Genomic DNA, 17,048 nt, shown 5'->3' on the forward strand with positions numbered 1-17,048 from the left:
AAAAACCAAAAGCCAACGAAAAAACCACACACAAAAAGGGGGTCCTGCTGCCTAAATGTGGACAGTTTAAGCACCAAAATACAGTATCAGATTATAACCGTTGAATATACCATAAATTCATACTGAAACGATGAATAAGTAGGAAATAAAGTTCTTCCTCACAGTAGTAGACCCCCTAATAAGTAGAGAAGGAATACTGGCTGCCAGACAGCCATCGTAGTGGTAGCTGAGAAGGGCAAGAAGCACCAGGGGTGCCAAGGCCATGGGAAGTCTGATGAGAAACACTTATCAGTGTATCTCCCACAACATGCTCCTCAAAACCCAATTTTTTTAATGATGACTTTTCACAAATTTTTTTAATGATGACTTTGCACTGGAGAAACCTTGCAGACACTAACCTCCCAAGGGGTCAAGGTTAACATCACCAGCGATGGGAGGGGTCAGCATCCTATGACCCTGCTGTGACACTCGGCTTTCATCTGCACAGGAGGAAAACTGGATGGATGGGCAGGAGGTTGAAGGTCACCCTACAGAACGAAGGAACCTAATTCTCTGACACTGTCACAAAGACTAAAGAATGTTCCACCGTGAAGGAAACCGACGACATGTGTCCACTAAGTGTAATGCATGCTGCTGGACAGCGCCCTGGACCAGGCATAGTGAGAACCGTGGGAAACACCAACGGGTCTGGGGGAGGGATGGGTGTGTTGCAGCACAGCTGATGTGCTGACGGCAGAGAGCGGTGCAGGGAGGGGGCGACAGAGCGAATGCAGAAAAATGTGAAAAACTGGGAAATCTGGGTAAGGGAATGTGGGAGCTCTCTGTTCTATTCTAATACTTTTCTATAGCCTGAAACTATTTCAAACTTTAATTTAAAAGGGGGGAAAGTTTGTTCTGTTTTACTGAAAGACTTTTCTGTTCATTTTCACTGTGAAGTTACTGCTTCCTTGAATCTATAGCTCTGTGGCAAACATGTTTTTAGGCTAAAAATTGTGGTTTAATCCCTCAGCCTGAAAAGCAGTTTACTTGCCATCAAATTATTTAAAACTTTTATTTTTTAAATTATATTGTTAGTCACCATACAGTACATCCTTAGTTTTTGATGCAAGGTTCCATGATTCATTCATTGTTTGCATATAACACCCAGTGCTCTATGCAATACGTGCCCTCCTTAATACCCATCACCAGCCTATACCAATCTGCCACCCCCTCCCCTCTGAAGCCCTCAGTTTGTTTCCCAGAGTCCATAGTCTTTCGTGGTTCATTCCCCCTTCTATTTACCCCCCCTTCATTCTTCTCTTCCTTCTCCTACTGATCTCCCTATTTCTTGTGTTCCATAAATGAGTGAAACCATATGATAATTGCCTTTCTCTGATTGACTTATTTCACTTAGCATAATCTCCTCCAGTCCCGTCCATGTTGCTGCAAATGTTGGGTATTCATTCTTTCTGATGGCTGAGTAATATTCCATTGTATATATGGACCACATCTTCTTAATCCAGTCATCTGTTGAAGGGCATCTCGGCTCCTTCCACAATTTAGCTATTGTGGACAATGCTGCTATGAACATTGGGGTGCATATGGCCCTTCTCTTCACTACGTCTGTGTCTTTGGGGTAAATACCCAGTACTGCAATTGCTGGGTCATAGGGTGGCCCAATTTTTAACTTTTTGAGTAACCTCCACACTGTTTTCCAAAGTGGCTGTACCAACTTGCATTCCCACCAACAGTGTAAGAGGGATCCCCTTTCTCTACATCCTCCTCCAACATTCGTTGTTTCTTGCCTTGTCCATTTTTGCCATTCTAACTGGCGTAAGGTGGTATCTCAGTGTGGTTTTGATTTGAATTTCCCTGATGGCTAATGATTTTGAACATTTTTTCATGTGTCTGTTAGCCATTTGTATGTCTTCATTGGAAAAGTGTCTGTTCATATCTTCTGCCCATTTTTTGATTTGATTATTTGTTTCTTGTGTATTGAGTTTGAGAAGTTCTTTGTAGAGCTTGGATACCAGTCTTTTATCTGTACTGTCATTTGCGAATATCTTCTCCCATTCTGTGGGCTGCCTCTTAGTTTTTTTGACTGTTTCCTTGGCTGTGCAGAAGCTTTTTATCTTGATGAAGTCCCACAAGTTCATTTTTTCTTTTGTTTCTCTTGCCTTTGGAGATGTGTCATGAAAGAAGTTGCTGTGGCTGATGTCAAAGAGGTTACAGCCTATGTTCTCCTCTATGATTTGATAGATTCCTGTCTCACACAGAGGTCTTTCATCCATTTGGAGTTTATGTTTGTGTATGGTGTGAAAGAGTGGTCAAGTTTCATTCTTTTGCATATAGCTGTCCAATTTTCCCAGCACCATTTATTGAAGAGACTGTCTTTTTTCCACTGGATGTTTTTTCCTGCTTTGTCAAAGATTAGTTGCCCAAAGAGGCTAGGGTCCATTTCTGGGTTCTCTATTCTGTTCCATTGGTCTGTGTGTCTGNGAGAGAGTGGTCAAGTTTCATTCTTTTGCATATAGCTGTCCAATTTTCCCAGCACCATTTATTGAAGAGACTGTCTTTTTTCCACTGGATGTTTTTTCCTGCTTTGTCAAAGATTAGTTGACCATAGAGCCGAGGGTCCATTTCTGGAGTCTCTATTCTGTTCCACTGATTTATGTGTCTGTTTTTGTGCCAGTACCACGCTATCTTGGTGATCACAGCTTTGTAGTATAGCTTGAAATCAGGCAACGTGATGCCCCCAGCTTTGTTTTTCCTTTTCAACAATTCCTTGGCGATTCAGGGCCTTTTCCGGTTCCACACAAATTTAAGGGCTGTTTGTTCCAGCTCTTTGAAAAATGTCATTGGTACTTCGGTACCAATATAAAAGCTAATGAAACAGCACCATAAGTAAACGTAAGTTCCCAAGTCAAGGTGCCCCATTCCTATAGAAGGTAGTGGTGACAGAATTATGTACTTTGCTACAAGTGCAAGGGCAACAGGCAGACTGAACTGGCCAACGTAGCCAGAGGATGACACTGGTCAGGTCAGGCTGACTCTGACATAAGTCATGTTAGCAAAGACTGTAGCTTGGCTGCTGCCGAGCACCTTATGAGCGAGCTATTCAACCCCACAGGGGTCTGGAACCTACCACAGCAATCAAAACGCAGTTCCTGAGAAAACCATTAGTAAGTAGATGAGTGAAGGCCCAGTTACACAGTGGGCAACAGTCACTCACTTTATTACAGGTCAAAATCAGACAATGCCTAGAGATGGTACTAATGTTTTTTCGGAACTCACAATAATCCTCAAGAACTAATGTGACAAAAAATTACAGATCTGTTCAACTTTCACTTCTACTGTTAAAAAGGCTATCACTAGACACCTGGGTGGCTCAGTTGGTTGAGCGTCCAACTCTTGATTTCAGCTCAGGTCACAATCTCAGGGTCATGAGAACAAGCCCCACATCCAGCTCCTCACTGGGCATGAAGCCTGCTTAAGATTCTCTCTCTCCCTTTCCCTCTGCCCTCCTTCCCATGCTAAAAATTAAATAAACAGATAAGCAAACTAACAAAAGTAAAAAGGCTATCACTAATATTTATATAGTTCCTAATAAATCAGATAATCAAATTAACTAAAATACATTGGGTGCAAAATTAAGAAGCATAACACAGAGTGGACTTCTTTTAAATTCCATGGACAAAATAAAACAGTGCTAAAAAAGGGGGGGGGGATCTTTTGGATAAAAAGGTAGCAGAAAAACAAACATGTAGATTTCAACCTTCAGGGCAGGAGGTGCGACCACATTCTGAAGCAAATATCACAGGCATTGCGTACATCGTTCAACTCACCCAAGGACACTAAGGGATCAGGAGACCCAGCCCCAAGGACAGGAGAGGGGCCGCTGCTTGGTGAAGAAGGAAGTGCCAGACTGAAAGGCAAATGGCCTACGATTTCTTCCCTACGACTTTGACAAGGTGTTTGTAGTTCCAATCAAGGAAGACAAGGGTAAACTGAGCATCCACTCTGTGCCCTGCCCTCTGCCAGGGGTTTTGCAGTATTTCTTACTCAAGTCTCCGGTGATCTTTCATCTCAGCATACATGGCTGTAGACACCCACGATGAAGGCAGAATGGGGGACACCTTGCTGAAGACAGGCATGCACACCGGCTTCCCTCTGGGAATTTAACCTGTTCCCAAAGGTAGACTGGTCTGACGACCACGCCACGGATGAGGAGGCAGAGGTCAGGCTGTCTGCACGTCTCTGCTCCACCTCCTCCAGGAGCTGACCTGGCACAAGTCACTTCATCTCTGAGCCTCGGTCTCCTCATTTGTAACAGCATGGCCAACAAGGACATGTGTCCCAGAGTTGTGAACATGAAATAAGTGATCCCATAAAGTCCTCACAAAAAAGCCAGGCCCAGGGGCGCCTAGGTGGCTCAGTCAGTTAAGCGTCCAACTCTTGATTTCAATTCAGGTCATGATCTCAGGGTAGTGAGATCAAGCCCTGCATCAGGCTCTGCACTGGGCACAAAGCCTGCTTAAGATTTTCTCCCTCCCTCTCCCTCTGTCCCGCTCCTGTTGTGTGCGCATGAGCGCTCTCTCTCTTAAAAAAAAAAAAAAAATTAATAAAATAAAATAGGAAAAAAAAAAAAAACAGGCCCAGAGAAAGGGGGCAGAAAATAAGACAGGGATATGGTAAAGAAATCATTTACCTTAAAATAATAAAGAAAATGCTATACTTAGATTTCTGTAACAGCTAGTAGCTTCAAACAGTGTGTGTTTTTTGGGGGCGCCTGGGTGGCTCAGTTGGTTGAGCATCTGACTCTTGGTTTTGGCTCAGGTCATGATCTCAGGGTTGTGAGTTCAAGCCCTGCATTGGGCTCCGCGCTCAACATTGAGTGTGCCTGAGATTCTCTCTCCCTCTTCCTCTGTCCCTCCCCCAGCTCATGCATACTGTCTCAAATAAATAAATCTTTAAAAAAACAAAACAAAACAGTGTGTGCTTTTTGATCTAGAACATGAGGCAGTATCAGGTTTCCCTCCTTTGTAGAAAGTTTCTTTCAGGAAAATTAAATTGAGTTCAACTAGACTGAATAGCACACAAAACATGTATTTCCTAAGTGCATGCAGGCCAGAAAGTTGGAATCTCACTTACTCTAGCAGATGAAAATACAAGCACTCTAGAGGAAATGCACAAACATCACAGGGCCAGGAGAAGTCTGCTCACTGCCGACCACCCTCTTTGACAGGAGTCCCACCCCCCACCCTAGCACACACACCGTTCAAAAGTCACAACCGAACTGCACTTCACCACAGAACCTACAAGCTGTCTCTGGGCTCGACAAAACTGCACTCTTTCTCTCCAGGTTCTGGTAGGATACAAAACTGTTGCTTTCTATCTCAGGTGGGACTGCCGGCTCACCTCAGAATAAGCGAGAGTGATGTGCTCATATATCCCCTGATGGTGATGAATGGCGTCCTCCAGATCCTGCAGCTCTGAGGGAAGGTCTACCTCACCACAGGCTTTACACCACGAATCCACGTTGCTCATATACTTGGAAGATTAAACAAACAAACAAAAAAAGATTATTTCTATCAATGGCAGTTTATATTGAGAAGTAGATACTCTGTTAACATGGTTTTGAAATTAGGGTGGTTGAGAGACAGTCTAAGAACGCAGTATGGTGGAATCTCCCTCGCAGACGGCACTGATGTGAGCCCTCAAACCATTCCTGACTCGACCCCTGAGCACAGGTTCCAGCAGGAGCAGGGCTGAAATGACGGCCCACAGCCAGCAGCGAATCTGGAGCAACTGCGCCCTGCGTTGTGTTTGGGGCCTCCTGGTTAATTCCCCAGCCCCCCTCTGAACCAGGGATGCCACCCGCCCTGCGCTGCTAATCGTGGGAGGCATAGCAGCCTGGCGGCCCTGCATCTCGGCCTCTGCCAGGAGCTGCGGTCCCGCCTTCCTGCTTTCCTCTAACACCTGGATGCTACCAGAAGGCCGAGTATCTGGAGTCCTTCACCTGAACAGAGGAAAAGCAGGAGGCCCATTTTTCTACCTTTTCAAAAGCAAATATGCACAGAAATGGAAAAGACTAAATGAAGGCCACCCAAATGCCTTAGCCGTACCCACTGAGCCCACGGGAAAGCTGAGGGAGGTGGTGGACTCACTCAGAGGTCTTCTCCACTTTGCACGTAAACAAGAAGAGAAGAGTCTCAGCTGCAGTTCTGCTGAGGACCGCCATTCCAACCTCTCCTCAACTTTCTCCCCTGCCATCCCCACAGCCCCAGGATTCATCAATAGTGGAGAAATCACTGCCAGAATTCCCAGGGAGAGCCTATCAGCACCCATCACAGGTTTAAGTGTCAAAGGCAAGCAGCAGATGGCCTGAGTCAAGATATTAACTCACTAATGCCAAAGAGGCATGGACACATTTCCCTGGGCTTCACCTCTTTTACTCTCATTCCCTGGCATCTTTCTACGTTAACCAGGGAATGCAGAGAGTGACTATTTAAAATTGGGTGACTGACCTGCCAGACAGGAAATGTGCTAGGATTATCTTAAAATACACAGGACAGTGACCTTGCAATTATGATATTTTTAGAAACTTAAAATGGGCAAGTAATAACTTGTTTATTATTAACATACTGGCTCAGAAAAATATCTGTATGCAAACCTTAGGGCTTGAAAGCAATTCATAGGGCACTATGCGTCATATGATAGCATCTGATGGCTTCAACCAACCCCAGCACAGGGAAATATCCTTTCTTATGGTGCCTTCCGAACACCATCAGGGTAAGAGAAGTAGGAATAAAGTTACTTTACATCTCTCCCCCTCCGCATGCATACATGTGTGACTACATACGCATATTTCTGGGGATTTTTTGTGTGGAGCATTCTATAAATGCCAAATGGGTCAAGCTGAATGACTCGAAGTATTCTTGATCTCAATTTCACCCCTCTTCCATGACTGCATTTAACATGAATCACTGTAAACCTTTCTCAAATATGAATTGACTCAGGTTAACCACCATCATTAATAAATCATCAGGTCAAGTCAGCAATTAATTGCTCCTGCACGAGGCCATGGCAGCACACCCAAGGCAGAGTTACCACATATTCTTTAGAAGAAGCGAAAATGCTTCTGATATAACAGGGTGGAAACAAGTTTCAATTATATAATATCACAAGATAAACAGAAGTGTCCGGCTCATGTATCACTATCAAAATGACTATTAAAATATATTCAAATCCAATTTCTGAAGCAACCAGTAAAGAGAACAAAAAGTTTTATATATGCCTGTAATAAAAGTAACTTACAATTTCTTCAAGTATCTGGAAAGGGTATTGATTACACTTACCTGGAAAAAAATATGGCCAATTCCTAAATACACAGAGAAGGATGGCTTGCCATGAGGAAATCTTGTGGAGAAAGGATTCTGCACATCTCAAATCACAGGGTTCAAGTATCCCAATGACAGAAATAAACCTGGGCATGGTTTCTCAGGACTTTTGTGCAGCATAATTTGTCTTCTTGTTACGAGATGGCAACTCTAGACTCCAGAGGGCAAGCTCTAAGCCCTGAATGCTTTCTAAAAGGCTAAATACCCAGAGTCTGAACCCACTTCCACAGGGCAGAAATCTCCAACCAGAGAGCCGAAAAAGAGGGTGCTAACAGGTTTTCCCCAAGGAAATGGCATCCTGGTGGCAAAGTTCAACAGGTACCTATATGGAACACAATCTCCCAGAGCCTTTTAATATGATGACGTGGATTGTGGATGGGCAAGGGGGGCAGCCTGGTGTTCATTCCCCAAACTTCTCTGACCACTCTACTGCATTTCACCGTCTCCACCCGCAGCCCCTGCACGTTATCACCATCTTGAGAAATATGGGGACTATGCACTCCGTAAAGGACAGTGCATACGGTGGCTACCATACTCCAGCGAAATCAGAGCAGCCAATTTAGTCTCTGATGCTTTATATGCCCAAAATATGTGAACACACAGTATCCAGTGAGGCTGAGGGTAAAGACGGGAGAGGGCAAGAGAATTCAATGCTTCTCCATGAATTCAAATCAGGAGCTGGCTATAGAACTGGGAATTCTGATGTTCAGCAGAATGGTGACTTTTTTAAAGTGTAGCTGAATACAGGATGAAGAGTCTGGCTCGGCCAGTTTGCAAAACTGAGGCGAGCAGTTGAGGGCAGAGTAACTAATACATACAGCTTTAACAGGAGAGCTTGAATAAGTAATTAGATTTGTTTTCATAACCATTTATTCCACTACTTTCCAAACGCTGAGAGAATGGGGGCTTCCAATTTGGGAGCGGCTCAGCTCTCTGGCCTGCTCCGCCTCCTGCCACCCACCTCCCACCCCCACCAGGGCTCATGAGGGGGCACAGCTGACCATGGGTGGTTAGCTGATTTAGGAGACAAAGAGACAGAAACTGCCTAGAATGCAAATTTTTCAAATATTTAGAGGGATTTTCTCTTCTTTGACAAAACTATAAATTTAAAATTATAGCTGCACACACCTACATGTTTAATATACATATGAACTCAAATGTCAGAGTTCTTTTATTTCAGTTTCATTTTTTTTTTCATTTCTAGAAAGCATTACCCTAGAAGTTTTATATTTGCCTATAGTAAAGTAACTTATACTTAACTACTTGTCCTTTTTATTTCTTCATTTCTGCTCCATGAGTAGTCATCAGCATGCCCTCTTTCCTGGATCCTCCAAGGGAGATGGGCTCCCTTCTCTGCCCGAGGAGGTCACAGGAGGGAGAAGCCTGTCCTATCCCAAGCTCTGACAGGACCACCACAGTACCATGGAGGAGACAGGTTCAATTTGAACTAGAATATGCCAGGGATCACGTGCCTTAAACCTGTTCTCATTAATAACATTTTCTTTTATTTTTATACGTATTTATTCCAGTTCCTTTCTATTCCATGAGAATCTTGTTTCTGTCCACAAGCCAAGAGTTATTAGGCCTATACTTTTAATAATCTAAAACACCAATAAAATGGGAACAATTACATGTGCATTATTTGCCTTAAAAATTCAGAAAGGAATACTGAAGTACTATTTTCCTCTGAGTTTCAACCCAGACTTAGGATAAAATTATCCAGATAACTAGGATAAGTCACGTTTACCATAAATGTTATTTCTATAAAAATTTTTATGGGAAGTGAAGTTTTATAAGGACATTAACCTAAGTGCTTTGTTTGTGAAAGTGTTCTATTATATCAGGAACTAAAAAACTGTCACACACCTCAACAGAAGTCCCAACTTAAGCAAATCACTCCCCAAGTACAATATAAGGACAATAATACCACCAGCCCCGTCTACTTTACTGGGCTGATTTCAAGATGAAATGACGTTTTGTGTTAGAGAGCTCTGAAACTTCTAGAGCACTATACAGACAGATACTGGCTCTTACTTGATTTTTGGCTATTATCAAACTGTAGAGGCTCTCAAACTCATGGACCAAATGAGGTAATCAGATTTAAGGCTCACTGTAAAGGTATACCTTCAACAGCACTTATAGAACTTTCTGCAGTGATGGAAATGTCTCTGTGTTGTCTGGTACAGCAGCCAGCAGCCATAATGTGGACACTGCAGGGAATGTTAATTTGCTTTTACCACATCTTATTAACAAACTTTAAGTAATTTCAACAGCCGCGTGTGGGTGACTGGCTACCATAATGGACAGTGCGGCTCTAGAGCTTTGTTTTGTTTTGTTTTTAGAAAGGCAGACTGCCACACACACCACCTCGTTTGGATGTGCTGGAAGTCTCGAAGTTTGACTACCCTCCTTCCCGCAAATGGCCCTTGAGGGTCAGTGCGGGGGTTTCTAGCAGGAAAGCATAGGTACTGATGTGCTCCTGACCGAAGACTATCCTCCTCTTTCGGGAACGGTCACCTTCCTGGGCGCAGTGTGCAGCTCCGGGAGGGACACACGTGGAGCGGCGACGGAGGAGGGGGAAACCCGCCTCGCCAGCCAGATCAGCTGGATCAACCCTAACAATCAGTGGGGTGACAGATGTCGCAGCCAGATCACCCTCACACCACAGGTCATTTTTTTTTTTTTAACAGTAAAAACTGGAGATGCAAAGGTGTAGTAAAATTACTTTCTCTTGTTTTATAAAAATGTAACTCTAATAACATTAGTTATGAAAGCTTCTTCGTATGAAGAGACCATCCAATGGACATGTCACATGATGAAAAAAAGTGAAGGCTGGAGCCCCTGTACACCATGTCCCAGTGAGACTGCCAGACCAGTGGTCCTGTCTCCAAGCTTGCAAACGGAGATTCTGATTGCATACATAACGTCCCTGGAGGCAAGGGCCTGAGAGCAAATGAACGGCCGAGACGTCTGCGGAAGGCATGCTGTCTGTGCAATGTTCTCATCTAGTCTGCACCTCAAGACTGATGTTTGTAAAACCACAAGTGAACAGCAACCCCAGAACACCCACTGAGGCCGCAGAGGAGCGTGGCTGGGCAGTTCAGGGCACACGTCTCCCCAGCTGGGAGCTCGAATCCTTACAGGAAGGCTGCTTCCTTGGGTAAAACCAGCAACCATGGGGTCCCATAGTGGAGCGTCATGCCTTCCTAATCAGATTTCATTTCTTACTGATATGTCTGGATGGGGTTCAAAGAGGTGGCTAAGAGGGCAACCTAACTTACGACGTCCAAGATTCTGGTCCTCTCTCCATTGAGCTTATGAAAACAGCTTAAGCATAACTGAAAAGCAAAGCGCTTTAACAAAAGCCCAAAGGTGAGCTATTTGTCCCCCCGGGAAGAGGAAAAGTACTGAGTAGATGTGATCTTCCTTCATGTGTCAGAATTTCAAGGATCTTACTTTTGTTCAGTGAAGGGTAAGATTCCCAATACATTTTCACCTGAGACTAAAGACACTCTGAACACATTCTAACGTCCCATCTGCACATTTCAGTTGCCTGGGCAGGCTGCGGTCGAGGTCCATCAGAGATGCTGGGCCCTTTCTTCACCAGGCCCCTCTGTCCCTATGCTTGTGTCTGGCCTCTTCTCTGGCCACGAGACACATGCAGAGACCTCAAGCACTGTTACAGTTTACCAAGGATCCCACAAAATTGTGTTCAATAATGTATTCATCTAGTTTAGTTTCCTTCAAATCCATAAATTACAGTTACTCATCTTAGCCAAACAAAAACATCCCAGGCTCTTTTGATGCTGCATGTTTGAAATTTTTGAAAAAAATTTTGGAGGAAAAGAATGTCCCATGCCACTCACATTTCTAGATTATTTTCAAGCAGGTCAGAATAGCATTCAACTTCAGGGTTTATTTACAATTCTGAATCCTACCTTGTTTATTAAAGAGATTTTCTCTGTGTGTTACAATGCTTCACTCTCTGCCATTAAACGACATAGGTTGTCCTGTCTCACATTTATTTATATCATCTTCACGGAACTTTCTGAGAGCCCACTACCAATTTGCACCCTTGTACTTCCAGGGGTCGCTGCACCCCATAATATGTTACCATTCCAGATGACCTCTGTACAGGGACAGACGGCTCATCCTCCCACCCGCAGTGATGTCCAGGGAGCAGTACACCACTACTCTGGGCAACGATAGGGAGCAGAGGTGAGCAGGGTGCTGTTTTCTGCTGAAGGGGGGTTCCTATTACTTTTTTTAAAAACCTGTGTTTGTGTGTGAGCTTTTTTTTATTCTTTTTTTTTTTTTTAAAGATTTTCTTTATTTATTCGACAGAGATAGAGACAGCCAGCAAGAGTGGGAACACAAGCAGGGGGAATGGGAGAGGAAGAAGCAGGCTCATAGCAGAAGAGCCTGATGTGGGGCTCAATCCCATAACGCCAGGATCACGCCCTGAGCCGAAGGCAGACGCTTAACCGCTGTGCCACCCAGTCACCCCAGCTTTTTTTTATTCTTTATCATAAAGCCAATTAAATGCGTAAGTTTAGGAAGGTGAAAATCTAACTATGGAACCTGGAAGTCCCTCCTCACAGCTTTCACGTGAGGCTACTAAGACTTTTTTCTCTTTATACTCCATTTAGTTTCCTCTCTTGCTTCACACTTGAAAGGTTTCTAGAGTTGAGATCACTGCTAATTAGGGTCTTGTGCAACGTTCTCGTTGCCTTGCCAAAACCCTGGGCAAGCTGGGACCTTCATCTTACTTTTACTGACTTCACTCCTCAACAGGGACTGTTTCTAGATTACAGAGAGATACTATTTCCTTCTTAGCAGCATCAGTACAGATCCGTAGGAATGTACTCTCCCCCCAACACCAAAAAATTCTCCCTATCAATATTTCTCCCTTAAAATAAGGCAACCACTCGCTTCTTCCCCATATGTCTTCCTAGCGGCTAAAAGTTCCCGTGTTGTTTCTCCACAACTGGAAAAGCTATGTCTCTGCCCAGCACACTCTCCACTACTAAAGTCTGAGTCACGAGCAAGCCCTTCCCTTGTGCTACTTTAGAGTGTTTGCTCAAGCAAGCTCGCTGGAGGACTGCAGAGGTGTGGGGAGTGTTACGGGCGTACATGGTATGTTACCTCTTCAAGTATTGTGACCAGCACATCAGCAAATGAAGCCGATGCGAAGTCTGAATCCATACAAAGAATTTCATAAATGTGAAAGACACTGTAAGCTACCCGCCCAAAAGCCACTTTTCAACCCTAGCCCCTGCTGGCAGGGCCTGTCTACCTCTGTGGAGGGTAAGAAGCCACATCCACCTTTTCCCACCCTCCCGGGGAGCTAGAACATGGGCCTGCACCCCACTCCTGGTCAGTGGGAATGGAGGCGAGGTGTGCTGGGATGGAGGGACCTCCTGAAAAGAATGCTTCCCTGATAAAAGTGACAGGCATCACCATCCCTGACTACAGTGGACACCGTGGTTGAGGTGCAGGGGCTGTGGCAGCATCCATGTGGCCGTGACAGGAAGGCCAAGGCAACCCCAGAGGAACAGACCCCAGCCCTGACATCGCTGGATGGCTAGAACTCCCTAGACTTTGCCATTTCTTATTCTGTGAGCAAAGCAAACCCCTGATATTTACACCTAATACTCAGGCATTGTTACTTGCTGCCAAAGCACCCACCAGAATACTAAAGTGACAGTACTGAGGAGGAAGAGAGAGGAGGAAGGGGAAGGAGAGTGGGGAGAAGGGAGAAGAGGGAAAAAGAACAGTGGCTACCACTGATTAGTACCTACTGTATACACAGTATAGTACCTACTGTATACACAGACTACCTAATGTGAATTATCTCATTTACATGAGAAAACACTCCTCTCCAGTAGATACTTTTACTTCCACTTTACAGCTCAGAAAACCAAGGAACAGAGAGGTGAAGTAACTTGCCAAAGATCACACAGCACAAGGTCAGAGAGCTGGGGTTTTAGCTCACAGCTGCCTGACTTCAGAGCTCACGTTCTTAAGCATTGTTAGGTGTCGCACACAAAAGTCCCCCTGGGATCTGGCTGCGGGCTGGGAGGGTACTGGGGGAGAACACGTTCTGGTCACCGTCTTGCGGGCCGCGGGTCCCAGGCACTGACCTTTTCAGCCTTCTGATGGAAAATGGAGGACATGTCCAGCAAGGTACTCCGCTCATCCAGGGCTGCGGCAAATGCCTTCCACTCCTGCTCCAGCTGATTCGCAATCTGCTTGATCTGCTGAGAGGCGTAGTGGCCAGACTCTACCAAGCGATTTGCCACCGACATGATGCGGTTTATATTTACATACACGTTCTGCGAAAGGGGGAGAGAAAGAGGGCTGTCAGGGGAAGGCAAACAAGAGGCTTCCTTGTAGGAACCGTGGATGACAGCACTTTCTGAAACACAGCCCACTAACTTCAGTTCTATTTTTAACAGAATCACCTGGTATAGAACAGTGTACATATTTGCTGTCTGATTTCCATAAACTCTAAATATTGGTTTCAATTTCTATTTTCACAACTGCAAAATTACGAATCAACGCGCTGAGAGGCAGACTGGTGGGCACAAAGCAATCAAGTACACAAGTGGGCACACAAATATACTCGTACTCACTCGCTGGCTTCGAATCTTGGAAAGGGTCCAGATGGCGAGCCTACCGAGAAGCAGTCACCCAGAACTGAGAAAACCCAACACTGCCGGTTTTAACTAGAACCCAGGAACCGCATGCTACACACTGAGCAACCACAGGCCGTTTCTGTGTGGAAACAAGCTCTCCCGTCTACACGAGCCCAAGCTGTCTGTGTGGGGCCGAGAGAGGATCCTCTGCAGACGGATCCACTTGCTCCATGGAAGAGGAACTGAGGCAAAAATGGGAACATGGCTGTGTGCAAACTTTCAGTCAAGTTTTCTACTCTGTGGAAATGCCCATCTTCAAGCCCCTAGTTTACTGCAAAACTAACAGTGTGAGGCTGAAAAAAAGTACACATTCGTCCCTCAACTAGTTCTCGTTGTTATGCTCCCTTCTGCCTTGTCACCTTTGAGGCTGTTAGTCCAGTAGAGGCAGCGGTGGGGAACGCACGCCTTCAGCACACCCCAGTTTTGTCCTTCTTCATCACAACATTACTCCCCTTGATGGGTCCCCCAAAATCATAGACACCTCGTTGTCTCCTCCCAATTGTGCCGCTAAATCTAATTACCCAACCTGTCCAAACCTCTCTCCCTTTCTCCTGCCTCCTCTCCCCTCTCGCCATGGTCCTCTAGGCTCCTCTCCCACCGCACATACCCCACACAGCCTCCTCACGGTTACCTCGTCTGCAGCCCACCCAGGGAGCCCGCCTCCTCACGGTCACCTCGTCTGCAGCCCACCCAGGGAGCCCCCTGAAGAACACACTTGTCCATTCTTCCTTTATACCATCTCCTACTCATTTTTTTCTTTCCACTTTGACCCAAATAAAAACTAGATGGTGTCACTCCAGGATTAGAGAGCCACAGACTTTAGCCTCTGAGCTCCTTTTCTGGGCGCACCTGCAGGCTAGAATCAGCTAACAGACGACCAGTGTCTAAAGTGGCAGGGAGAGAGGGCACCTGCGAAGCTGTGACAGTTAGCCAAGGCCACGGTCAGTGGGAAACTGGCCTCCTGGGCTCTCATGGCAATAATGCTCTAGCTAATATCCTTTAGTCAAAACTAATGCCTCTCCTTCCCATATGTGTTCTCTCCCTCTAGTTGCCAGTGGCTAGAATCACTAATCTTTGTTTTGTTTGTATCATTAAAGAGGAAGACCAACCCCAAAGGTGCTGGGAAGGGCATATGCAATGCCCTCTGTTAGAATCCAGAGCAGGGCTCTCCATTCAGACGGCCCCACTGTGGGAACCACTGAGGGGACTCATTCCCACCAAGACTCTGTCACCGTGTCCTGCAGCACTCTCAGATCCTCAAACTGTACTGTGCATGGAGGGTGTGTGGATTATATGCTTCCCGTGATTTCATCACTGACTACACAGATAAGGGAACGTGGTGGCACGCACCCGATCAACAACCTAAATGCAAACATGATGATAGAGAATTCCCTCTGTTAACGTACCTACCTCTAGTTATCACAGCTTTTTTTTTTTAAGATTTTACTTATTTATTTGAGACAGAGAGAGAGCGGAAGCCCAAGCAGGGTGAGGGGCAGAGGGAGACACAGGCTCCCTGCTGGAGCAGGGAGACCAACATGGGGCTCCATTCCAGGACCCTGGGGTCATGACCTGAGCCGAAGGCAGATGCTTAACCAACTAAGCCACCCATGCACCCTCATCACAGCTTTTTAAAAGTATCTGTGATAGTACAATGAGCAGAATCGCTGGCATCCCTCAACGTGCTTTAGGGACTGTCAACTTTGCCTGTTGATAGTTAGCATTTTCATTTTGTCAAAAAATGTTTAAAACACTCTGGGAAGTACAAGAAAGGGCTGACAGCTAATAGGCCCTTGATCAGCATAAAGAAATGTCCTCGCTGGGTAGCAAGCCCTCATGGAGGGGTGGAAGACAAGGGGCCGGACAGGCCTGGAAACTCTCCTGGCAGCTGCCATCCACCACAGCACAAGGTTACCATGCTCTTCCAATTAAAACTTTAACTTAGAGAGGCGCCTGAGTATCTCAGTGGGTTGAGTGTCTGCCTTCGGCTCAGGTCATGATCCCAGTGTCCTGGGATGGAGCCCCATGTCGGTCTACCTGCTCGGCAGGGAGCCTGCTTCTCCCTCTCCCCCAACTTCTGCTCTCTCTCAAATAAATAAATGAAATCTTTAAAAAAAAAAAAAAACAAACTTTAACTTAGAAAAGTAACAGAAGTTTATTGTAAGGAACCAGAAAACAGATTTAAACCAAAAAAAAAAAAAAAGGACATCACCCATATTTTTAAGAGTTTATTTTAACAATGTTTTCAATTGGTGATAACATGACTGTTAATAATTACAATTTATCAAGTACTTAGTATGCATTTAGCACTATCTTAGTGTTTTACATATGCAGAGGAAATAAAATTATGGAACTCCATGGAAGGCAGATATAATCCCCACTTTACAGATTAGGAAACTGAGGCTTGCAGAGAGTGAACAGACTGCCCAAAGTCACATGGTAACTGGAAGGCTCGGATTAGAAACTTCCGCATTCCTAACCCGCCCCGTGCTCCTGTCTTCTATACCATACTTCCCATTTTCTCAATCCTACGTGTCCCACTAATAATGCTGGGGGTGGGGGGGTGTTTTCTGTTCTCATTTTTCTAAAATATATTTTAGTATTTCTTGTTTTTATAGTATGTGATACAATGGACTGAACGCCTTCCACCATTAGCTGCAGTTTCATAACAGCTTGAAGAATTGGTAAAAATTTCTTAGGAAGAAATTCTAAGACGGTTCCTCCAAAAGTAACACTTTGGCTCCCCTTAGCCTGTGCCCAGGTTTGAAATTTTAAACCAGAAATTCTCTTACCTCAAACTCTAGAACAGATACCAAACTTTTTTGATGGAGTCTACTACAAAAATTTCATTGCTAGATGTTATCTTTGAAACTACCTAAACTGGAGCACTCGGCTGTCCAAACTTTAATTAAATGGCATCTTACTGACTTAATTTAAACAAAGACCCTGTCTTCGTACTGCTTCAATGCTC

The 17,048-nt window shown here is 44.9% G+C and overlaps 1 protein-coding gene across 1 annotated transcript in view; it reads right to left on the reverse strand.

The window, feature by feature from the left end:
• The window catches only part of TRIO (trio Rho guanine nucleotide exchange factor), a 347,159-nt gene that overhangs the window by 188,563 nt on the left and 141,548 nt on the right, over positions 1-17,048 (reverse strand). Inside the window, 2 exon segments of the mRNA XM_034657080.1 lie at positions 5,398-5,529; positions 13,523-13,714. Of these exon segments, the coding sequence (XP_034512971.1) occupies positions 5,398-5,529; positions 13,523-13,714 (324 nt within the window).

The sequence above is a fragment of the Ailuropoda melanoleuca genome, chromosome 3 (assembly GCF_002007445.2).
Source record: "Ailuropoda melanoleuca isolate Jingjing chromosome 3, ASM200744v2, whole genome shotgun sequence".
In the NCBI taxonomy this organism is placed as follows: domain Eukaryota; kingdom Metazoa; phylum Chordata; class Mammalia; order Carnivora; family Ursidae; genus Ailuropoda; species Ailuropoda melanoleuca.